Below are 24,921 nucleotides of genomic sequence, written 5' to 3'. Positions count from 1 at the left end.
GCAAAGCAATTTATAAGAATACAGTACTAATATTTATCAAATTAAATACGTTCGTTATATTAAGCATTTCTTATAGATTACAATGGTCCCTTACACCATACTCGTACAATTTAAATGAATATTTCAGGAGTAAGAGTAAATTAAGTTCCGTTTCAAGCCATATAATATAACTGGTACGAAATGTTAAAGATCTAACATCCGTGCCTAGTGCCAATTTTTAAACGACTTCAAAAAGGAAGATTTTGTATGTATGTTACTCGATATCTCCGAGAATCGTGAACCGATTTTTTTTTTTTTTAATCGAACGGGTATAACCTCGAAATAGTCCCGTTGGCACCAAGTCGGGGTCTGATGATGGGATCTTGGAGAAATCGAGGGAACTCTTCAAATGTTATAGGTACATGTATGGCGCTTTTGGTAATTTTTATTTGAAGTCGGTTTTATTTTTTTACCACCTTATGCGCTGCGATCGCTTGACTTACCTCCACCAATCCACCATGTACTTGGCACGGTGTCAATAATTAGTGACAAATCAGTCCATCGAAGGTGATGATTAATTGCTTACATAGGTATGTCCTATATAATTAAGGTTAGCAGAGGTTACCGGCGACCGCAGAGCTGGCAGCTTCCTCGCTCAAAGAATTAGTCTTACAATACAGCGAGGAAATGCTGCCAGTATCTACGGCACCATGCCGCAGGGGGATATTTTTTAGTATTTTATTTTAAGTTCAGTATTATTAATTTTTAGATTTAGTTTTTAAGTTTTATAGTTTAATTATGTATTATATGTGCTATATATGTATATATGTCAGTAATAATATCTACGCTGATACACAATAATATTAAATTTTGGCGTTACTAAATTACATGTTGTACTTCACGTTCTTTAAATTTCCTACAGTATATGTTAAAATTTATGAACTGAGTAGTTATTTTACAGCAAAATGACTTAATTAAATTTTATCAATTAAATACATCGATGTCTCATAGACCCGAGTAAGGCAGTGTCTTACCTGAGCGAATAACTCGCGAACGCGAAGCGGCGCGGCGCGGGTACGTTGGTGATCTCCGAATGCCATTGGGCCGCCGCCGAGTCGCATTCGCGAGCCATCGCCCACGTAAGCCGCGCTGTTACTTATGGAAAGTCACTTTGCCGAGGGTTAAGAGGCTAAAAACTATAAAATGCCTTATAAAATTAAAATAGTAAGATGGCGTGTTGACCGTTCAACATTTTTATTCTTCAACAATTTTACTGTCAGGAGTCTGCCTGTGACCACGAGCGTAACGTCACGTTCGAAACGTCAGGCCATATGATAAGCGTAAGTTTACGCGATTAAGTCCCGTATTTGTTTTAAAACTATGAACGAAAATCGTGTTGGTTTAAATCAATATATTTTCATTTTAGGTAGGTGCACAGGCCAATTCGAACTTACACTGACATTAGAATGATATTTGAATCGATTTATGCACCGGTTCGGTACCTGCTTACAAAAATCATGTTTCGGCCGAAGCCGCTCGGCCAGAAACTGCCGAACCTTTCGGCCGCGCTGGAACTTACAACATTGCACTTTCGGTTCGCTTTGAATAATGATCAGCGAATTCTAATTATTTCCTGATTAGAAAAGGCGTGGTCCGACACTTGGCCGGTTTGGTTTATGCCCCGTTCACATCTATTCCAGTAGCATTCCAGTCCAGTGATCGAAACCAGTGCTGAACTGGATCATATCTTTTACAATCATTCCAATCATTTTCATCATCCAGTGAATGTATGGAGACTATTACCAAAAACAACAATACGTGTTCACTATTTAACGTTTAATCCAGCACTGGATTGGCTGTCTACACTACACTATTCTAGGGCGCGTAGCGAACGTGCCAATCGTTAACGCTCCGTAGCGACTGAAACGCAACTGTCAATGTCGCACTAATATGGAAGAATGATAGAGAGAGAGAGATGACTACGCTACGTTACGGAGCGTTAATGATCGGCACGTTGGCTAAGCACCCAGTATCACTGGATTGGGCGAGCTGGAATCAAAAAGTAGATCATCAATCCAGTCACTGGACTGGAATGCTCACTGGAATAAGTATATTACAGTTCCAGTAAGATTCCAGTGCTGGATTCGATCACAAGTCTGGAGTGCTATTGAAATAAATGTCAACGGGGTATTATATTCAATTATTATAACACATGCTCAAATTATAGGTATTTCATTGTTCATATGTCTAAAAAGAAATTCCATGACTTTTTTTTAACGATTTTAACACTTCTATAAAAGTTCCGAAACTGAGTGAAAACCGAACCTTAAGTTTCAATCTTGTGGTTTCGGCAAAAAAATCTGATTTCGGTCGGACACTTCTTGAAACAATTTAACCCGACAATGGTCACGGAGACACAACACTTAAGTACCTAAGTATACAGGAGAAGGTTTTTCTCCGGACAAAAAAAAAATCTCCTACGTAACGTAAGTCGAATTTAAACTGTCGTGAGACATACTAGCATTAAAATAATTCTTTGATTTTCCATTAGAATTATTTTAATTCTACGTACGTGTTGAGTTGCTAAACTAAAGCGCTATTTTAAGAGACTTCAAAATAACTCTCAATTTGATTTCATGTTTTTAGGGTTCAGTATCTTAAACGAAATAAGTTTTTTGCAAAAAGTCATTTTTGGTACAAGTAAATCGGGAAGTGAGTTAAATTTAGCTTCCAAGATTTGACCCACACTAACTAACAGGGCAAGTTCCGAGTAAATTACGAGTAAATAAGTGTGAGTCTAGACTGTTTTACCAGACAGCTCAACGCCAACGGAAAATAAAGAGTTCCTTTTTTAGGGTTCCGTACCCAAAGGGTCAAACGGGACCCCTATTACTCGACGAGACTCCGCTGTCCGTCCGTCCGTCTGTCACCAGACTGTATCTCATGAACTGTGATAGTTAGCCAGTTGAAATTTCTACAGATTAGGTATTTCTGTTGCCGCTATAACAACAAATACTAAAAACAGAATAAAATTAACATTTATTTTCAATCTCGAGGTTCTCATCCAATGACCGAAGTTAAGCAACGTCGGGCGGGGTCAGTACTTGGATGGTTGACCGTTTTTATAGATAATAGTACGGAACCCTTCCTGTGCGAGTTCGACTCGCACTTGGCCGATTTTATTTATTTAACTTGCCCTGTTAGTTAGTGTGGGCCGAATCTTGGAAGCTAAATTTGACCCACACTAACTAACAGGGCAAGTTTAATAAATAAAAAAGGAAGACTTATTGTCCGTTGGCGTCAAGCTGTCCGGTAAACAGTGTAGACTAATAAAATTTTATCTATTACAAGTTATAGGTACTTAACATTGTCTAAATACAAAAATATTATATTTGTAATGTACTTATTAGGTATCGTTTAAATGCCGGGTTCACAATTCGGGTCAAATGAAACAATTAAATGCTGTAATGCATTGTAAATGGAGACAGTGCAAGATGCAAACGCAAGCATCATACACACGGTACAGAGTACCATAATATCAGTAAAGGTGGTCTCGTATTATTAACAAAAGCTAAAAATAATTTGAGCAGTGAGGAGCCAAGGTTAATTAACAATTTGTTAAGGTATTGATATGACCTTCACGATAGTTCACGCTGATTGGTGCGTGCGAAATGTAATCGTGTCATCTCGCTTGCACTTATTGGTGCGGTGAGTTGCCAAATGATATATTGTTAAATTTGAATCGGCCTATACGGCCACAAGTATGCAGCCGCGTGCGTTCACTTTTTCAATAGCTTGTGTGGTATAAAATGTACATAATTTAGTTATTTATGTATAGTGTAGATTAAGTTTATAAGTAGTTTTAAGAATTATATTGTATGTTCGCAAAGGGCAGCTGTTGATACCATTTTTTCTACAGAACATCTCTATGTATACCTACACAGTGGACAATACTTAAAAACTTTCTTTCTTTCTTTCGTATACTTAATAACACTTTTGTTTTAATCAATTTTCAACCCCGACACAAAAAGACGGGGGTTTTATGTTCGATACCAATGTCTCCCTGTCTGTCTGTCTGTCTGTGGCATCCAACGGATGGACCGATTTCGATGCGGTTTTTTTTACGTGAGAGCGAGTTTTCTTGAGTTGGTTCTAACCTATGATTGATAAAAATCCGCTCTTTTCCATAATGATGCAAGGCATATTTGGCATCACCTTGATTTTTTTGGCACAATTCGTAGGGTTTAAATTTTTTTAATTTAACAGTTATTATGTATATTATGCTGAAAGAGGTTAAACACTTGTATCTTGTAGGTATAGTACACAAAATAAACATACCAACCCCAATCATGAACTCATGACGAGTGTGACTAGATAAGGCTGCACCCGACGCCAACGACCTCGCGCGTGTGGCAGGAGCTGATACCCCTCACCGCGCGCCACCCGCTGCAAAAGATCGTGCGCACAGAACTATGCGTTTGAAATAGAATTTAACGCAGTACACGTCCGTCTAGCAACACGACTTGCTCCGTACTGACTATATGGACGAGACTGACGAGAGCGGGGTAACGGTAGGAACCTAAGCGGGATTCAGGCTTATTTTTTGAGGAATTGAGGAATAGTTTTATGAATTTGCAAAAAACAAGAAAACCAAATCATTATATAGAGTTTAGTGAGACAGATTATAAAGTTTCATACATTTTTGATAACAGTTGCAGTAGTAATAAGGATACAACTGAAAGAAATAGGGGCAACTCAACATTTTTTTTCTTCACTCTTGTAAATTAAACTAGATTTCCAGAAAAAACCACATCATTGCTCATATCTTGTAGATTGTTGTCTATTTTTTCTGCTCAATAAGTGTCATATTTAATATAAAAAATGGTTCAGAGTAACTTAATTTTACGGAATTTTGCGGGAGGCGGAACCTTAAACTCTATAAGACTACCTTACACAAACTCTAACATTATTAAACCGTATGTCTTTTTCAAGCAGTATCATGGCTTGGGTCGTTTATTTTTTAATTTATTTTATTTCTTGCAGATTACCTAAATTATGAGATTTCACTCTATTGATTCCATGGAAGATCTTCAATAGATCTTTTAGGGTAAAATGGTTTAAGTAAGTTTTGTGAACGATTATGTAACACAAAAACTATACGTATATACATAAAACAATATTATTACATTCTTTACCTACTCTGTGCAGTGTGTAATTGTGTACTCGATGACGACGCTGTCAACGTTGCAAAAATGCAATCAATGCCCAGTTCTTTAATTAATCTTTAATATCAGTGGTGAAACAGTGAACATCAAAGTAGTCCACCATGTCGAGCAGCAGGGCGCCGTCCCTGAAGCCCCTCGTCTCCAACACGAGGATCATGTTCAGTCTGCTCCCGGGACTCGGGGCTATGATCATCTTCCGCATGGCCATCCATCTGTACAGACCGGACATCGAAGACGCAGAGCATCGCGTGAGGGACCATCCCTTCGAACATCTATACGAGTGCTACGATTTCATCATAGTCGGAGGTGGATCGGCAGGATGTGTTTTAGCTGATCGACTTTCAGAGAACCCCCAATGGAATGTGCTGTTACTGGAAGCCGGACAAGATGAGAATGTTCTATCAGAGGTACCAGTGATGTTCCCTGTTCTTCAAACTTCTTCTATAGATTGGCAATTTGTAACGGAACCTAGTGAAGAATATTGCTTAAGCATGTTGGATAAGAGATGTAAGTGGCCGCGCGGCAAGGTACTCGGAGGATGCAGCGCGATAAATGCGATGCTTTATATCAGGGGAAACAAACGCGATTACGACAACTGGGAAGCGATGGGGAATCCAGGCTGGTCTTACAAAGAAGTCTTGCCATATTTCTTAAAATCTGAAAACATGGCCATTCCCGAATACAAGGAGAACCCGTACCATGCTACAGAGGGCCGGCTTACAGTTGAATATTTTAGGTACGAACAGCCAATAACAAAGAAAATTCTAGAAGCGGGCCAGGAACTAGGATACAATATTTTGGATGTGAATGGAGAGTATCAAACGGGATTTACACGGTCACATGCAACTGTGCGCGAAGGTCTCCGATGCAGCGCCGCAAAAGCGTTTTTAAGACCGGCAGCCAAAAGGCCTAACCTACATGTAAGTGTGCATTCTTTAGTGGAAAAAATACTTATTGACGAACATAAAAGAGCCTACGGTGTTAAATTTGTAAAACACGGAATTCAAAAGATTGTAAAAGCAAGAAGAGAAGTAATCTTATCAAGTGGTGCTATACAATCTCCTCAACTGCTGATGTTGTCAGGAATCGGTGACGCCGAGCATTTAAAAGAGCTAGGAATTCATCCAATAGCAAATCTCCCTGGTGTAGGGCAAAATCTACAAGACCATGTTGCGATGGGCGGCAACTCTTTTCTTTTTGATAATCCGTACACGAACGGAACTGACTATTGCTTCAATTTGAACAGTGTATTTAGTATTGGCAGTTTAATTGATTTTTCAATACATAAGTCAGGACAACTGTACAGTATGATGGAAGCAGAAGCGATGGCATTTGTGAACACCAAGTATCAGGATCCGAGTGAAGATTACCCAGATATTCAATTGTTTATAGCTCCAACAGCAGATAACATGGATGGAGGGATATTTGGCAAACGAGCAAACGGATTGACAGACGAGACCTATGCCGAACTTTACGAGGATATTTTATTCGAATCTTCGTTTTCTGTTGTGCCTTTACTGCTGCGACCTAAAAGTAAAGGGTTTTTGAAGCTGAGGGATTCAAATCCTTATTCGCCGCCGCGTATATATCCCAATTACTATAGTCATCCAGACGATGTAAAAGTTATGGTAAGTAGAATATTTCATTTAAATAATAAAATATTTACTATGAGAAATTCTAAATAAACAGTGACCAAATAACTGCGTAAGTTCAGTCCTCAGTCAAAACAACAGGGCAAGTTTAAATGTGATAATCATTTGAAGGTCAGCTTACATTTACATTATCTTTAGTACCTATTCGTCTCAACATCAACAGGATTGTTCGCTACATAGACAACAACAGAATGTTTCGCATATGTAGATATGTATTATTATGTAATAATGTCCTATAATATTGATTTATTTATTTATGTATATATTTACGTCTAAAAAAAGTTATAGTAAATATATTTTCATCGTAATAACATCATAAATAACAGAAATTAGAAAAAAAAACAAGTTTTTATGAGTTATAATTATCCTTGGCCGTATTAAGGACGTTATCATATATACGAGTATACGCCTATATTAAAAAAAAACGACCTTCTTTCATGCAAGAGGACTTTCGTTTCTCTACAGTGATCAACAGATCAACACTGACTGTGCTCATTTATGTCGTATTGTCGTTTAGGACCATTAGTACCCGCAACACAAGCTTGGATATATAACATGTTACTTTGTCGATATGTGTATACTTAGTCGGTCTATAAGTTCTGGCAAAAACGTTTTTACTGATAAAAAGGTTATAGGTTAAAGTTATTACCCTTATTATTCACAAATATGGTTTAAAAGCTAATTTAATGGTAAATTACACAAAATATAATTTACCGTAATTTGATGTTTTAGTTTTGCATAATTTTATATATTCAAGGTGATTTTGACCCCTTTTTATTTATTTTTATATTTTAACATTATTAAACCTTACATACTTAAAACAAAAGCTGGGTCTTTTATCTTTATGGGCTGCCAAACTATCTAACGACAATCACAATGTACCTAACCAAGAATTATGAAGTCACGATCTAAATTTTAAATTAATTATATTACATTTTAATGAGTATTAAACAAGGTTGAAATCATGGCTTCATTATTTTATTAAGACCTTTTATCACCCAAAACATTTATGAAAGAACTAATGGATTAGTTAATTAATGTATTTCTGTATTTCCAGACGGAGGGGGCCCGTATAGTGGCAGCGCTAGCCGAGCAACCAGCGCTCCGCCTCCTGAATACCCGCCCGAACCCCAACAGGACTCCAGGGTGCGCCAAGCACGAGTTCCTCTCCGACGAACATCTGGAGTGCGTGGCGCGGCACCACACGCTGACCATCTACCATCCTGTGGGCACTTGCGCTATGGGGCCGGCGGATGATCCAGATGCCGTTGTCGATCCCAGGCTAAGGGTTAGTGTAGTTTATAGTTTTATAAAAGAAACGTATCGAGATCGCCAGGCACTTTCAAAAAAGCTATAAGTAATAATTTTACACATTTTTACTGGCAACAGTATACAAAATGATACGTTTACCAAGTCCATTATATTCACGTGCTTACAGAGGCATGTAAGCTGAATCGATGGGGTTTCACACGTATCTAGTCATACATGAGTCGTACCGTGTATGTTGTATGACAAAATTTATTTGTCAATAGTGGGTTTACAAAAAGATCTATTTACAATATGTTACTACATATGATCTTCACATTGCGCCTACAAACTGGCATACAAGTTCAATTTAACTAACCCCATCCCATACATAGAATATTACATATACATATTATGTATCCATCAAAAAACTCGACATTGTAGAAAAATTTCTCAGACAGCCAAGTTTTCATAATTAATCATTATCTTAAATTTTGTATTTACGGCACTTGTCATCGTCAATAAGGAATAGTGCAAATTGCGACAAGCGATATATGTAACGAACCCATATTTTATCATCGCGAATAGATCAAATATCTAATGAAAAATCATATATTTTCAGGTTTATGGTGTTAAAAACCTACGTGTCGTAGATGGCAGCATCATGCCCAAGATTGTCAACGGTAATACCAACGCACCGATCATCATGATAGCAGAAAAGGCTTCAGACATGATCAAAGAAGACTGGTACAATAATCAAGATGAACTCGCTGACTGCACCGTACAACAGTACAGACAACATCAATCGAAACACTCCGAGGACCAAGGACCCGCTAAAGTTGACCCCTATAACAAAAACTCTACTAAAGATGATTCCGTGAACGAAGAACCTACTAGAATAGATCTAATTCGCCCCGATTTTTTCAATGAAACAAGTCATCTGTTCCCCAACTTACCCAGTGATACACATTATGCTACGCGTAAAACCAAAAACGATAACAAAAGTCCTGCGGCTCGTGAAAACGAACCAAAACACAAAGAACCTGATATGAAAAGTAGCCCCACCAAAGTTAACTTGAACAACATAGACCCAGTGTTGCAGTTAGTATATCCACCTGAGTATTTTGTGAACCAACCGACCAAGTATAACCTTCCGAAGTTTCAGCCATACCCATACAAACCTGCTAATCTGCTTAAGCCTAAGAGGCCGAATCACCGATTACTACCACATACCAACCCGCTTAAATGGTATAAACCTACATACTATCGACCAACACCAATAAAGAGACCGTCGCTTTTTATTAATCCGTACGATTACCCGATAGTGGAAAAGGAGGAGCCATTTTATGAGACAGAAGAAATAATAACGCCCAAGGGTCAGAAAAGTTGTAGAATATGGTTATATTATGATGGCCTTAAATACGAAGTAACCTTGTAAGTTTACGAGTTAGAAACCTAGAAAGTCACAAAATACCATTACTAGACAAAAAACTTGGTTGCGGCATAAACTCTAATCTATTTATCTATTTTATCTGCTCACATATCATAAAAAAATCGGATCCATTATACTCTGGCACAGCGACCTTGTTAGTAGAAAATTTGAATTTCGTGCCTTTTTCTACTGTCAAGTTGGGTGTGTTTCAGTATATTTTTCGCTCAGTTCACTGTATTTACGCTCAGGGTAGACGACATGCCTACGCGTTCCGCGATACGCACGGTTTATGAATGCACTTTTTAAAAAACAAGTTTGATGCGGTCGCGATCCTCACAAATAAGGGAACATGAAAACCTGTACATTTTCATATTTCCTTTTTTATTTATTTATTGCAGTTATACTTATTATCAGGTATTTTGCTTATAAGTTAGCGCCACTAAAGAGTATTACGTTAATGCGTGGATTGGCCACTAAAACGCTATATTATGAGCGCACCTAACATCGAATTTACTAGCAATAGTTATTTTTGCCCCAGTGTAAACTTGGCTTACTTGACCTAATCCCAGTTTTTCATAATAAGTTATTTAGTATGTTTAGTTAGATTATGATTGTTTTATATTAAACAATAAATTATTCAAAATACTTTCCATTTTTTATTCTTAATCGTTTTTGTTTTTATCCAATTTATCGCGTCTCCTGTCAGCACTGTCATAAGAAACTTGTGTTGTAATACTTCAGCTAATATGACATGTAAATTAATAATTTAATAAATGAAATCTAGGACTATCAATCTCCAAACACTGGGTAGATATTCTCGTTTCGATTCATTATTATTGCAACTAAATGCAAGTAGCAATTAGTAAATGTAAGAACTCGCAATAAACACTTATCAATCAGCTACACTTATTCGTATGCCACACTTATCCGCATAGACCTTATCCTCTATAGTTCTAATACTCTATTAATTCCACGCCAACCGGCCAACCAGCTAGCCGGCTTCGGCTGTAAATGTCCAAGACATTGTTGTTCCGTGTACGTAGAAGACATCAAATTAAATTCAAAATTTAAACAGGTCCCCATAATAAATAAACGTGATTTTGCCACTATTTCTGATAGTATGAAGGTACAGAATCCTCCATTTTGCCGGCTTGACTCGCGTTAGGCTGGTTTTTCCTCATCTCCATAATATTACAATTAAATTTGGTCAAATTGAATCTGTCACTTAACTTATCCACGATATCTAAACACTTGTTTACTATAAATATAACAATATTTATTTACGATAATAATGATATCAGGATGAATATTCAGAAACGTTATTTAGTATCAATATAATTTTAATATCAATGCATCATACTCACTTTAAGCGGTTTTAAAAATTTTACAACTGGAGTGGCCTTTAAGAGCTTACCCCTCTGTCAACGTCGGCCAATGGTCATATGTATTGTATGGATTGACGTTTATCTGACATGGCTATTTGTACGTTACGTACAAATAGTCATACATTTGACGTGTCCCTCCCCCGCAAAAATCGGCACGACAATCCACCTCTATTTTAAATTCTCTAATATTGCAAACCAACCTACCTATAATATTGAAATCATTTTGATATTACATCTCGCGTCCCTAAATGTCGCCGGGTCAGTGCAGTAAACATTCGCAAACAAGTGCTCGATAACGGTGCATTAGCTTTCCTGCATTAACTTGCGTCTCTCAGGACCTTGCGAACGTTTACTCGCATAAGCAAGTTAAGTGACTCGTAATTCAATGTTTTTATAAAGGTGTGGTGTAGTTTTACGTCGTTCAATATAACAATTTAACGGTAAGTTATAGAAAGAAAATATGGCTGGGTGACAAAAAGTAGTGATTTCGTAAGTGTACTGTTTTCCCTGTTCGGTATAAGTAGATATACGTATGTTTAGCAGCCCGACCAGAATATTTCTTTGGTTTTGGGTTCAATTTAATGGTTCAACCAACCTAGAGAAAGTGCGTGACCTGTTAACTAGTAAAATTTCACCTTTGATAGCTTCTCGTTCATGCTCATCTCATAATCCCACTTTCTCACAAATTAACAACCATATTAACACAAAATACTAATATTTTAGAAATAATGTGGGCGTGCGATCCTGCATTGACGTCGACCATCCTCAGCAGCTACCAGGCCGCTGGGCCCCTGTTCGTGCAAGCTTTGGAGACATTCTTCGCTGCCCACTGTGCGCTCGTCGGAGACCATGTCTGGCCTGCTGACGCTACAGAGGCTCTCCTTGAAGGTATCACTACAAGTCAACTACCCTCAACAGCTAAAAACCTACTCTTAGAAGCTTTACATACTTTCTTCGCTACCCAGTACGATAAGTACGAGCTAGTGCAGCAGACAATGGTGGCCTGCTGACGCGACAGAGTCAGTACACAAGTTATTATGGTTCATCCATCCTTAGCCACATTGCTCTTAAGGCATTTTTCGTTGCTCAGTTCGCGCTAATCGGATACCACGTATGGCTTGTTCTAGTCACCAAATACGTTCTTTAAGGTCTTATTCCTATCATGACTAGAGCACCTTTGGGTTCACCAGTTAAAGGCGGTCAAAACTTAATTCTTGTTTCATATTCAAAAGAGGGCAACCACTTGCCGCTGGTCTAAAACCGACAGTCTAACACCTTGTGGTCGATTGATAATATACTGACATTTATGCTTCTAGTATAAGAAACGCAGTTTACTTAATCGACACATATGTAAGCGGCATAATAGCCATGGCCCACAACAACAACTACAACTAGAAGGAAAATGTTCTTACCAATCATAAATTGCAGCAAGTTTTCAAGAGTACATATTTTAACACTAGACTCTAGATATAGACCGCGGGCCAGGAGCATATTTTGTCAGTCATCGCCACCTTTTTGATACTTTGTCAGATGATAGTTCAGATGCTATTGTTACTAAAAAAAATCGTCGGTCGGTTATATCGCGGTTGTAAGAACGTCTAGAAGATTTTTTTTTTCTAGATCGCGGTCTAATAGCTCTGTCGCAATCTATTTGTATCCGTATGCGTACCTAGTACCTACTTAAGATGCAAGAAGGCATATTAGAAGTGGGTACTAGTTCTTAATTAATAGTTTCATGGCAATAAAAGAACTTACCGATTCTCAGTACATTTAGATAACTATAAACCTGTTGTTACTCAACAAAATCTTATTCATTATATTACATGTAATACACAATAATTTCCCTATGAAAGGAAAAGCGGCACATGTAATTGAGGTCAGATCGTATCGTGTGACATCTGAATGCTCAAAATATACATGTTAAGAGTTTAGTTCTACAGTCAACTAAATTCCTGAGCGTTGATCCCGGTTGCATCTGTACGAGTAAAAAACCGTATTGTCCGGAGATTCAACCACATATTATTAGGTATTAAAATAATCTTCTTTATAGATAATGCTTGTGGGCGTGTATTTAAACTGGGTGTATTTTATTAAATCTCTTCAGATCCAAATTACGACTTCATAGTAGTTGGTGCTGGATCAGCCGGGTCGGTGGTGGCCAACCGCCTCAGCGAAATACCGAAATGGAAAGTGCTACTGGTTGAGGCGGGTGGGAACCCTACTTTAGCTACTGAGGTACATCAATAAGTATACCTATTTTATTAAGATCCCATTTGACCAGACTGGCCTAATGGCGTTATCTGACTAAGAAAAAACGTTATTCTTTGAATGTTACGCTAGTTATAGTATTTAAAAATAAAACCGGCCAAGGGCCACGCTCAGTGTAGGGTTCCGTAGTTACTCTTCCGTCACAATAAGCTAAACTGGAGCTTAAAGTATATTAAATTGTTAACCAAGGGATGAAACGGTACCTTTCACCCGAGTTAAACAAGTTTGCATAATCAGTACCTAATTAAAGTAAGTATTTTTACTATGAAGGGAAAACTTTTTGCGATAACTCAAAAACAGCTAAACTGATCATGCCCGCTATAGTTTTCATTTAATGTCTTTCTTAAGCTCTACTTCCACGATTTTTTTCATATTTTTTGGACCTATGGTTCAAAAGTTAGAGGGGGGGGGGGCACATTTATTTTTTCTTTCGAAGCGATTATCTCCGAATATATTCACTTTATCAAAAAATATTTCTTGAAAACCCCTATTAGTTTTGAAAGACCTTTCCAACGATACCCCACACTCTAGGGTTGAAGCGAAAAAATAATTTCACCCCCACTTTACGTGTAGGGGAGGTACCCTAAAAAAAATTAAATTTTTAGATTTTATTGTACGACTTTGTCGGCTTTATTGATTTATATATTCATGCCAAATTTCAGCTTTCTAGCACTAACGACCACGGAGCAAAGCCTCGGACAGACAGACAGACAGACAGACAGACGGACATGGCGAAACTATAAGGGTTCCTAGTTGACTACGGAACCCTAAAAAGGGTTGGAAAACATGGCGGAATCGTATGGTGTGATTCGCCATCTTGGTCGCACTTATGGCTGTGTGTATTATGTCACTCATGAGCAATATAGTCTATATACAGATCCACTGAGGGAAATGAGCAAAATGAGTGAGTGATATACTCGTATATCTCCGTAAGCGTAAGATATGAATCAATATTTTCAACTCCGTGAAGAGTTTTGCGCATCTCTAGAACTAATTGAAACTAAACAAAAAATATTTTTGGTTATTACTGAAAAATATTGAACAGACACTATGTGACTTTGTGATGTGTCATTATATCATCATTATTGTAACCACTTTTTGGTGTTAAATCTTCCAGGCACCGCAATTGGCTTATTCAAACCTTGGAACCGCAGAAGATTGGAACTACCGACCTGAACCTCAAGAAGGCGCTTGCCGAGCCTACAAGGGACGAAAATGTACCTGGCCACGGGGAAAAACTTTGGGAGGATGCAGCAGTATCAATTTCATGTTCTACATAAGAGGAAATAAACTTGACTACGACGAATGGGCTGCCGACGGAAACTATGGCTGGGACTATGATAGCGTCTTGCCATATTTTAAAAAGAGTGAAAATTTTACCGGGCCGTTGGCTGACGACAATGCTAACTATCACAGTAGCGGAGGGTATCTAAATGTAGAGAAAACTCCAGTGCATCCGCTTGAAAGTTTTCTTTTACAAGCTGCTTCGGAAATAGGCATTAAAGTGAAAGAAGATTTGAATACAGAAAATCAAATAGGAATTGCGAAAAGTTATTCAACCACTAAAAATGGCATCAGACACAGCACAGCAAGGGCATTTTTAAATCCTATAAAAAATAGAACAAATTTGCATGTGGTCAAAAACGCATTAGCAACTAAGATTTTATTTAAACCTTCCTCTAACATTGTTGACGGAATAATTATACAAAAAGATGGTCAAGATATTGTCGTGAAAGCTAAAAAAGAAGTTATCTTGTCAGGAGGTGCAGTCAATAGTCCACAACTGCTTCTTTTATCTGGAATAGGACCGAAAAAGCACTTAAAGAACCTAAATATCGACGTTATTGCTGATTTACCTGTTGGAGAAAATTTGCAAGATCATGTGTTTGCTGCCATCTATTTTAAAGCTCTGACTGATGAAAAGCAATCCAATTTCACCTCTAAAGAAAATATCGTTAAACATTTTAGTGAATTTGTGTTACAACAGACTGGAATATTCGCAGATGTCAGCCCTCATTTGGTTACAAGTTTTGTAAATACAACAGATTCTACCGCCACTAGTCCTGATATGCAATATCATTATTTATTTTTTCCTCCAGGTATAAAAAATGTAGTGGACATGTTTACGAAACACAACTTCAATGACGAATTCCGTGACTACATGGCTGAAATTAATAAAGAAAATACTATTTTGTTAGCTTATAATGTTATACTTCAACCAAAATCTAAAGGACGAATCCTTCTTAAAAGCAAAAGTCCAGAAGAGCATCCTCTTATTTACGCTAATTATTTCGACGATTATGATGATATGCGTACGCTTATGAAAGGAATGAAGCAAACTTTGGAATTGGCCACTACAAATGCTTTCAAAAAAGCTGGTTTTGAAGTAATGTGGCCTAAGTTAAAAGCTTGCGATTCATATGATCAAGGTAGCGACGAGTATTTGGAATGTTTTGCAAGAGAGCTTACTTTGTCGTTATATCATCCAACTAGCACTACAAAAATGGGCCCTGACGATGATGAAAGTACCGTCGTAAATCCTGAGTTAAAAGTTCGTAAAATAATAGGTTTGAGGGTTATAGACGCTAGTATCATGCCAAAAGTTGTAAGAGGAAATACAAACGCGCCAACTATAATGATAGGCGAGAAAGGAGCAGATTTAATTAAGAAAGATTGGATGCATGAGCATAATGAACTATGAAGTTATGCATTATTTGCAAAATAAATCATTTTGCACTTTCTTTTGGTGTTTTGTCTAGAAGGGATCGTTTATTAGCAATAAGACAGATAGTTTCATACAACGGATTTATATGAAACTATCTTCTGCATGTGAGTATATGTACCTCTAGTCACAGGCAGGAAATAGATTCGTTTTTCGATCGTTTCGTTTAGGCGTAGAATGTCAATTTCCATGATAAACACTATCCTATGCCCTTTCCCCGGGAAATATTATCTAAGTCAGCTCGTAGCCCCGTGGCTATTAACGTTTTTGGCTAAAGGAGTTGAATGACAACCAACAATGGTAGGTTTTCGTTTAAATACTCATTTGCAATTTAATATTGTTGTTAAACATATCAATGTGTTTACTTCGGACATTATAAAAACATAAAGGCAACTTAACATAATTATGCATTATGTATAAATTTGACTTCCAGTAAGTTCTTTTAAGGTTTCAAAAGTAGGTTTAATTATTACAAGCAAAGTAAATATATAATTTATATACAGTGACTACTTATACGAGTAACACAAATCAAACTATTTTATTTCTTCCCAAAGCTGTTACAAGGCAAGTGCGAAAAAAGCAGAAACAATATCACATAAACGTAACCTAAAAAACTTTAGTTAATTTACTTAGTTACCCAGTAAAATACCTAAAAACATGACCAAAGTGATCACATAAGTGTCCCGTGAACAAAGTTTTGTACGGAACACTAAAAATAACAAACTAATGCAACTTAAACTCATTCATAATTGATATTAAAAACAAACATTCAGAAAGGTAAACATCTAGCATTTGAAAGAGTCAGTTTTTCTAAACGAAGTATTTGGGTATGTATCATACAATCAATGGATATCACATTTATTTATCTATAGCTATCGCAAATGTTAGTATTTAGGAGAGGAACAACCTGCTCCATAGCGGGGTTAGTTGTTCCGGTCCAAGCGATCGCATAAAAAAAGTTCTGGTACGAAGACTGTTTAACAATGAACAAAACAAAATCATATTCAGAAAAGCTAAATAATCATTCCTTAAAATAGCGCAAGCCTCACAATCTAACCACACTGTTTTCATATATGGTTTCATGAATGTAATTATCGGAACTTTTAGCCCCGCGCTTTACTTGATCTTGGCTGCTCACTACGCGCAAGAAGAATTAGGATATACTCGAGGCAGGATTAGAATAACAATAGCCTAGGGTTATGCTTTGTTATTGTGATACTGAGATCGGGATAACGAGTTCTATTCACAACGTAACATTCCAACTCATGCGCTGAAGAACGGAGGTCGCTAGGAGACTCGTGTAGAGACAAACAAGTGTAAGTACCCACTCGTATACTATCATCTTATTTAGAAGAAAGTGACACGGAAAGATGATCATGCACACAAGAAAATAAATCCTACAAAATGTGAAACTAATGCCAAGGCATTCTCTACCAGTCCACTAATCATGCTAAGTATGTTAAATATGGTACTTTACAGTACATACGGTGCTACTTTACCGCACTAGTGCGAAAATTAGAATATTACGTTACTGTGTCGAACATTTAAAGGGCCATATGTACTGTAAAACGTTGTACGATACATGTGCAAATAGGTAATTCGCAACTCGTGTCGATTTAAAACATCCCTTTGGTCGTGTTTTAATTTAACGGCACTCGTTTTGAATTTCCTATTTTTCGCACTTGTATCGTAATGTACTATTATCACTTTAGGTAAACGCGTGTTTCCAGTGTCTATATCGTTATTACGTGTGCCGATGTTTATTGCTTGTTTAAATAGTTGAGTGACATTGCGAAATCAAATCAGTGTCTAATGGAATTCCATGACTCATTGAAATTTATTGTTAGAAAGATGCTTAGCATCCAAGTAACTAATAACTTTTAATAACCATTATTTTATCGCCTTTTTCGTCAGTTTTGTTTTTAAGTATTTAAGAGTCAAAGTCAATCTTACACAGATCGACCTATCGCCAAACTAAGCAAAGTTAAGTAAGTACTAATACGGGTAAACGCATAACTCAGGAACAAATATTTGTGACGAGCAAACAAATAAATGCCCTTACCGGGATTCGAATCCGGGATCTCCTGCTTCGTAGTTACTACCAAACTTCCAACTAGGCTAGAAAGCCGTATGTTTTGCTTTATTAAAAGGAAAGGGGATGGCCGCTTCTCCATACAAACAAACGTAGTCCCCATTTTCCTCTGTGGATATTGACATTATGGAAGATATTTTTACATAATTTGATGTCTATTAACCATAGCTATGCTCTATGTTTATTTTTTTCGATTATTTGATTATTGTAACATTTAGGAGCGAGTAGAACAGTTTTTATAATAATTTTCAATAATGTTAATATCCAAAGAGGAAAATGAGGACTACGTTTGTATGAAAAGGCGATTTCACGCCGATCCCGCACTTTCCTCTTAAATGTAGCTTTCCGAGAGACAGTGTACGAGTTAGTAAAAAAGACACAAATTACTCGAGGTGTGCCTATGACTGTTGGTTAGTTTCTCGGTTCCACAAATTACCTGATGAATGACAATGGGACCGGCTATGAAGTAGGATCATTAAAACAAAAAACTTTTCTAAATGGGCCCAGCAAAAAATCGAGACTTAAAAATCTGTCTGCCCGTAACTTAAATACAGTCACACAACACAAGTCAATTTGTATTGTCATGTTTTTGAAACAGAAAATAATGGACGGTATAATCCCAAATGTGACCGCGTGGTGTCCATCGGCGTTCAGCGGTGCGACGGGCGAGATGTTCGCTGGAGCTGTAGCAGCAGTGGTTGCTGCGCATTGCGCGTTTGTCGCTGCGCCGTGGCCGGCGGATAGCTCTCATCAAATAGTGGATAAAGCTACAGGTAACTTTTTGATGTGACACTTTTTAGGCGGTGATTCAATAAGTACTCAATTTATGATTGAGAAATAAGAGTGAAAATTTAACATTTAGTCGTAGGTTTCCTACAATTTGGCATAAATAGACTTTAGCCTTAATGATTTAGTAAATTTTGATGGTATTTACGTGACATCATTCAGATTTCATGATTGTGCGGTTTGCTCAAAGGTCGAGTAAACCTAAATTATTCTTACTTAATGGTACTAACCGCTAAGCACCAGGACACTTGCTCGACTTAATTTTAACTTTAAACTTTGAATAACCACGTACTAACATTAAAATAGACATTTCAAGCAAATGCTGTTTTTCAATAACTTTTTTAAGTCTACGGACATAAATATATAGACTACATGGATATGTACGTAGATATATAGGTCAATGTCAATAGATATGTAGGAAATTATGTACCTATGTTGTTTTTTTCGTGTGATCCACCGTAGCGTAACAGTATTGTGGCGATGTTGACAAATAAGAATTTAATCGATTCGTTTTTACAGGCGACCATCGACATAGGTAATACGTTTATTCGACTTTGACTTTTAAGGTGGAAGATTGAACATATGTTTTGCTTAGACTACTTTTTGTAATATTTTTGCAGAACTATCGTATGACTTCATAGTAGTGGGAGCAGGGACTGCGGGTTCGCTTGTAGCTAGTCGCCTCAGCAAGCACTGGTCTGTGTTACTTCTCGAAGCAGGCGGTGACCCGGGACTGGATAGCGAGGTATATTATCATTAACATACATTTTGAAATAAATGATGCCTTACGCTTAGAAATAGCAACTACTCGAAAATATAAACAACTACAATCTCAGCTGTAGGAACCGACGATGTCGATTAAAAACGTATGTGTAATTCCGTAACCACCATTTAATCAGTAAGACGTAACAATATTTAATATACATCATTGCTGTATTACTTCGTACGTATTTCAGTCGTTATAATAGTAAGTAAATAATAGGCCCCTCTGCCCAATTAAACCCTCAAAAGCACGAGCTGCACGAGCTCCTTTTGGCTAACCTTAATTAATTTAATTTTATTGACGTAAAGCTTAACTTTACAGATTCCGGCGTTTCTTTACAATAACCAGAAAACTGCCAACGATTGGAATTACAAAACTGAGCCAGACGGAACGAGCTGCCTGGGGCTCAGACACGAACGATGCACTTGGAGTAAAGGAAAATGTATGGGCGGATCTAGTTCTATCAATGCCATGTTGTACATCACAGGACACCATGCAGACTATGATAGCTGGCAAAGCCTCGGGAATACAGGCTGGGGATATAAAGATCTCTCATTATATTTTGACAAAGTCGAGAAAAACCTTAACTTGAACGATTACAGATTTAATGCCAACCCATTGTACAATTTGTTCGAGGAAGCTTATAAAGAACTAGGCGTATTGCCAATCGATAAATTAAGCAATGAGGCCATTATAGGCACAAAAATAACCAAACTCCTAACAAGAAACGGGAAACGTTTGAATACTGCTAAAATATTTATAAACGAGTCTCTAAACTTGCATATCTTGAAAAATGCCGTAGTGCGCAAGGTAATTATAGATGCTGATTCTAAAATTACCGTCGGCGTGGAGGTCCAAGTAACCAACGGCAAAATTATGCAAATAAATGTTAGGAAAGAAGTAATACTATCCGCTGGCTCCATTGGTACACCGCAAATTCTTATGTTATCAGGAATAGGTCCTAAAAAGCATCTTGAAGAGAAAAAGATAAATTCGATAATAAACTTGCCAGTTGGTCAAAATCTGCAAGATCATATCTTCTTTCCAATTTATCTATCAATTAAAGATACTGTCCCAATACCGCCCGAGGCATTTACTTTCTTTGTGATGCAATACGTTTTAACTAGAACTGGGCCCTTGTCTACAATAGGTGTCACTGATTTCATGGCTTTTATCAATCCAAACGACAACAATATTCCCAACATTCAATTGCATCACATGTACATTCCCAAAAATGACCAATTAATGTTGAAAATTTATATGAACAATACGGGATATAAAGCGGAAGTCATTGAAGCAGTTGCAAAGTTAAATAAAGACTATGAATTGATTGGGCTTTATCCTACTTTGCTGCACCCAAAGTCCAAAGGAGAAGTATTATTGGCTGATAATAATCCTACATCGAAACCAGTTATCAAACCAAATTATTTTAAAAATCCTGATGATTTGAAGCAACTGATCGAAAGTGTAAGATTTGTATCTAAATTACATAATACTAATACCTTCAAAGCTCTTAATGCAAAACTCGTCCAAATTAAGCTACCATTTTGCACGGAGTTCTCGTTTAACACTAATAATTACTGGGATTGTTACATAAGACACATGGCAACTACTGTCTACCACCCAGTTGGAACTGCAAAGATGGGTATGAAAGAAGATCCAAATTCGGTAGTGGATTATAACTTGATGGTGCATGGAGTGGAGAAACTGAGAGTCGTGGATGCCAGCGTGATGCCAGGTATTGTGGGAGCTAACACGATGGCGACAACCTTAGCGATTGCTGAAAAAGCTGTTGATATGATAATAAAATTATACAATGTAAAAGATGAATTGTGACTGTGAAAAATCTAAAGTATTGTACAATCCACAATATTTTATTGTTTAAATATATTACACAACCAATATTAGTAGTGGCTAGATCTTAAAATTGATCATTTCCTGATGTGATCAGTTGGCCACATCATCAAAAAAAAAACCTAACTTCACCATATCATGAAGTCAACGACATGAGGCCACAACATTTATATAGGCAGGCCCCAAAGACGTAGAATCGATCTAGCTTTTTTTTGATTTTATACATTTTCTTGATTTTTGCGTGCAGAAAATACCAATACCATGTAAGAGTAACATTATCACAACTATTTAAGATGTTGGTATCGAACAAAATATCAAAATTAATTATTAGATACTGTTATTGGATTATTTATTGACACAATCAGGATGACATCGTTGCGGCTGGCGTGGCGAGGAATCTTTCCAGCACTATGGCTGCATGAGGCCGAGGTGGCCCAGATTATCCACCATACATAACTCCGCATTGGCACCGGTGGGGCATGTTTGTTGATTCCCCTATTCTGAGACAGTAATTACTGTTATTAGTAACAAAAGTCAGTTGTTGCGTTAAATTCTGCTGTGACATTTTGACACTGCCAACATACTTTATTTTCATTGTGCGTTCAATGATGCAACATCATGCTACCAACTTTTTTTGTTTTGGTCAACTTTACGTGCAGTTTACCTGTCGACTGTAATATATTGTTAATGCTTAATATAAATGGAAGATTATGGTTTGGTTTCGAAACCGTCTTTCGTAAAGGATATGAGATATGAATGATTTTAATTGTTTTTTAAAGTTAGTCAACTGAGTAAGGATAGGAAAAATTTAAGAATGATGGATAAAAATTATAAATACGTTTACTTCATTGTATCTACACTGGTCATGTATTGACTTAGTAGAATAAAACATGTATGGCGTTGATATTATTAAATTTAATACCTTATTTGTTAAGGAGTGGTTCAGAAAAAAAGTAGTAGCACATTATGTGGATTTTCATTTTACTTAGTGATAATTATTAAGTAGCGCATTTTTGTAGTAATCCGTACATACTATTCTATACAATTAAGTACAATCGTATTTAAAATAAAAGGGCGAATTGAAGTGTTCGCCTTTTATATTACATGTCTCCTAAGACTTTTTGAACAGCGTCTTCTGTGAGAATTTATGAGGTTTTTCTCATAAACATAGTCGTTTCTTTAAATTTGATAAGCTCTTTAATACACTATTAAATTGTCTTATGTTGGATATTGCACATTTTTGATTTGACTTCACTTTGAAGTAGTTACATGGAATTTTCGTTTTTGTGTATTTGCGATTTTTACAGAAATTTGTCTCCCATAGAAAAACCTCTGTCAGAGGTTAGATTGGAGAGACTTCCTGACTACCGAAGATGCACTCCAGTTTATTGGTATAATTTACTCGTAAGATGATAATCCTAGAAGAATACAACTAGTTGTGAAAATTAAAATTCAAATGTGGCATTGTGAAAAACGGCAGGTGAAGATTGTCAAATTGTGTTGTACAAAAAGTTACGAAGTACATTGCAATAAAAATGAGAAAACTCAAACAATATGATATTTCTCAATATGATTTTATTGTTATTATATAGTATTCTATCTACGGATTACTGAAAAAAATAAACTACTTCATAATTATTAAAAAATAAAAAAATATACGAGATAATTCACTGCCCCTTTTTTACTGAACCACTCCTTAATTTATCACTTTCTCAGTATTCAATAAAACAACAGCTGTTTTATTTATCTATTTACCCCCTTATTCATGAAACTTTACGAGCCTGAACTAGGTCAATTATGTTTTTCCCTTTCTTACAAATACATAAGTCAAAATGGCAGATAAAGAGCAGCTAATTCAGGCTTGTAATGCGTTTATGAATAACGCCATAGACTACTAAACGACACTTCCAGTAGGATGAAAATAAATGTACGAATGCCTGATAGCCATAGATTTCAAAAGTAAAGATAGGCCCGTTCATATATGTAATTAAGACCGAACATTTTCGTTTGATCTGCCTCGGTGGAATGCCACAACGCGTGCGTTGGACTGCTTGATTGGCTCGCATTCGTGCGTGTCAGGTATGACGCTACGGCACCTCTGTGCTGGCACCATTGTTGCCCATAAGGCCCGTCTTTACGAAGTAATATATATAAGTCAATGCTGATAGCAAATTGGGAATACCTGCATGAAAGTAGAATAAACATGCCACATTTAACAAATTTTTACGAAGGCACATAAGTACCGGAATACATAATGTCGAAATGAACAGTTCTGACACAACGGCAGGGTTTCTCAATTTCCACTTGTTTAACGTTAGGATGACACTCGTGTCATTCTTTTACCTAGAAAAAATACAATTAGCACATTCATATATCGTAGAAATTATTTTTTGTATCGGTTGCGTTTCTAGCCTGTGTCAATGGATTATAAATTACAACATAGAGCAGCCTTGGCAGCATGTGTTCGGTCCTGATGTCGAGTCGTGGGGAAAGGGAAATTTGTGTTTGTGGGGAACACTGTGGCTAAATAATGTATTATCGTTTAGATGAATTTAATCTCATAAAATGTGTTAAAAGGGTTCATCCATTAATTACGTCACACGAATTTCTAGGTTTTTTGACCCCTCCCCCCCTACTTGTCACACTTGGTCACATTCAGCAAACCCTCCCCCTGGTGTGACGTCACATTTTTACCAATTTTGTTTACAACGAAATCGGCAAATCGAACTAGGTATTATTAATATATTTTCAAAATATTTTTGATAAAAGAGATATTAGTAATTGTATAACACAAAACCGATTAGGAAAGAAAATTAAACCAATAAAAATGATTATCGTTCCAAAAACTCGTTATTCATGTGCGCAGCGAATAATAAAAACGGGTTACTGTTACGTGTGTTTTAGTTTGTGACTCCCCCCTCCCCCTTGTCACAACACGTCACATTTTTTTGACCCCCTCCCACCCCCTAAACGTGTAATTAATGGGTCACTCACCTATTTCAAGTCGAAAACGCTCGAAATGTTTAATAAGTCTGTCTCAGGGGAGTTTTGTTATTAAAATTTAATCTTATCTCCGATTTCCAAGGCCGGTAACGCATTTAAAACCCCTCTGGTGTTACTGGTGTCCATGGGCGGCGTCAATCGCTTCGCGACCATTAGGTGATCTGACTGCTCGTTTGCTTCCTATATCATAAAAAAAAATCCCTTCCAATATTATAGATGAGATAGTTAGATGAAATTTAGCAGATGAGACTAATATTACATAATACATATTAGTACGATTCATATAAGCTAGCATGAAATAAAAACTGTAACAAACGCATGCAGCATGGTTCGTGTTATTGCTATTTTAATTATGAAAAATTATATTGGCTATAATGCACCGTGGCTCGAGGAACCCGACAGATTTTAACCAGGAATTCCTAAGGTCATACACAGCAAGAACACTGAGCGGGCTACATACGAAATCACAACTTGTCACAAAAAAACTGTATTCAACTTTCCGTTCCGAAAATACC

The 24,921-nt window shown here is 37.0% G+C and overlaps 4 protein-coding genes across 5 annotated transcripts in view; 3 read left to right on the top strand and 1 right to left on the bottom strand.

The window, feature by feature from the left end:
• LOC133529207 (flotillin-2) overlaps positions 1 to 24,921 on the bottom strand; it is a 405,995-nt gene that overhangs the window by 121,966 nt on the left and 259,108 nt on the right. The window lies entirely within an intron of this gene.
• Positions 4,964 to 10,179, top strand: LOC133529146 (glucose dehydrogenase [FAD, quinone]-like). The gene is made up of 3 exons (XM_061866783.1): positions 4,964 to 6,832; positions 7,914 to 8,144; positions 8,724 to 10,179. The coding sequence occupies exons 1-3, from the start codon at positions 5,306 to 5,308 to the stop codon at positions 9,537 to 9,539; spliced, it is 2,574 nt and encodes an 857-aa protein (XP_061722767.1). The 5' UTR covers positions 4,964 to 5,305; the 3' UTR covers positions 9,540 to 10,179.
• LOC133529147 (glucose dehydrogenase [FAD, quinone]-like) lies at positions 11,086 to 15,926 on the top strand. Its single transcript, XM_061866784.1, has 4 exons — positions 11,086 to 11,358; positions 11,642 to 11,806; positions 13,023 to 13,153; positions 14,304 to 15,926. Exons 2-4 carry the CDS (start codon positions 11,647 to 11,649, stop codon positions 15,885 to 15,887), a joined length of 1,875 nt encoding a protein of 624 aa, XP_061722768.1. The 5' UTR covers positions 11,086 to 11,358; positions 11,642 to 11,646; the 3' UTR covers positions 15,888 to 15,926.
• On the top strand, positions 16,708 to 22,327 carry LOC133529145 (glucose dehydrogenase [FAD, quinone]-like). Its single transcript, XM_061866782.1, has 4 exons — positions 16,708 to 17,224; positions 18,599 to 18,773; positions 19,407 to 19,531; positions 19,871 to 22,327. Exons 2-4 carry the CDS (start codon positions 18,605 to 18,607, stop codon positions 21,383 to 21,385), a joined length of 1,809 nt encoding a protein of 602 aa, XP_061722766.1. The 5' UTR covers positions 16,708 to 17,224; positions 18,599 to 18,604; the 3' UTR covers positions 21,386 to 22,327.

The sequence above is a fragment of the Cydia pomonella genome, chromosome 20 (assembly GCF_033807575.1).
Source record: "Cydia pomonella isolate Wapato2018A chromosome 20, ilCydPomo1, whole genome shotgun sequence".
Taxonomy (NCBI): Eukaryota; Metazoa; Arthropoda; class Insecta; order Lepidoptera; family Tortricidae; genus Cydia; species Cydia pomonella.
The sequence above is the reverse complement of the archived record's forward strand: the minus strand, read 5'-3'. Positions and strand labels throughout refer to the sequence as shown.

Coding starts and splice junctions, on each gene's coding strand:
- LOC133529146 (XM_061866783.1), top strand. CDS start 5,306: ATGTCGAGCAGCAGGGCGCCGTCCCTGAAGCCCCTCGTCTCCAACACG. Junction 6,833..7,913: donor CAGACGATGTAAAAGTTATG/GTAAGTAGAATA, acceptor CTGTATTTCCAG/ACGGAGGGGGCCCGTATAGT. Junction 8,145..8,723: donor TTGTCGATCCCAGGCTAAGG/GTTAGTGTAGTT, acceptor ATATATTTTCAG/GTTTATGGTGTTAAAAACCT.
- LOC133529147 (XM_061866784.1), top strand. CDS start 11,647: ATGTGGGCGTGCGATCCTGCATTGACGTCGACCATCCTCAGCAGCTAC. Junction 11,807..13,022: donor TACAGAGGCTCTCCTTGAAG/GTATCACTACAA, acceptor AAATCTCTTCAG/ATCCAAATTACGACTTCATA. Junction 13,154..14,303: donor ACCCTACTTTAGCTACTGAG/GTACATCAATAA, acceptor TAAATCTTCCAG/GCACCGCAATTGGCTTATTC.
- LOC133529145 (XM_061866782.1), top strand. CDS start 18,605: ATGGACGGTATAATCCCAAATGTGACCGCGTGGTGTCCATCGGCGTTC. Junction 18,774..19,406: donor AATAGTGGATAAAGCTACAG/GTAACTTTTTGA, acceptor ATATTTTTGCAG/AACTATCGTATGACTTCATA. Junction 19,532..19,870: donor ACCCGGGACTGGATAGCGAG/GTATATTATCAT, acceptor TTAACTTTACAG/ATTCCGGCGTTTCTTTACAA.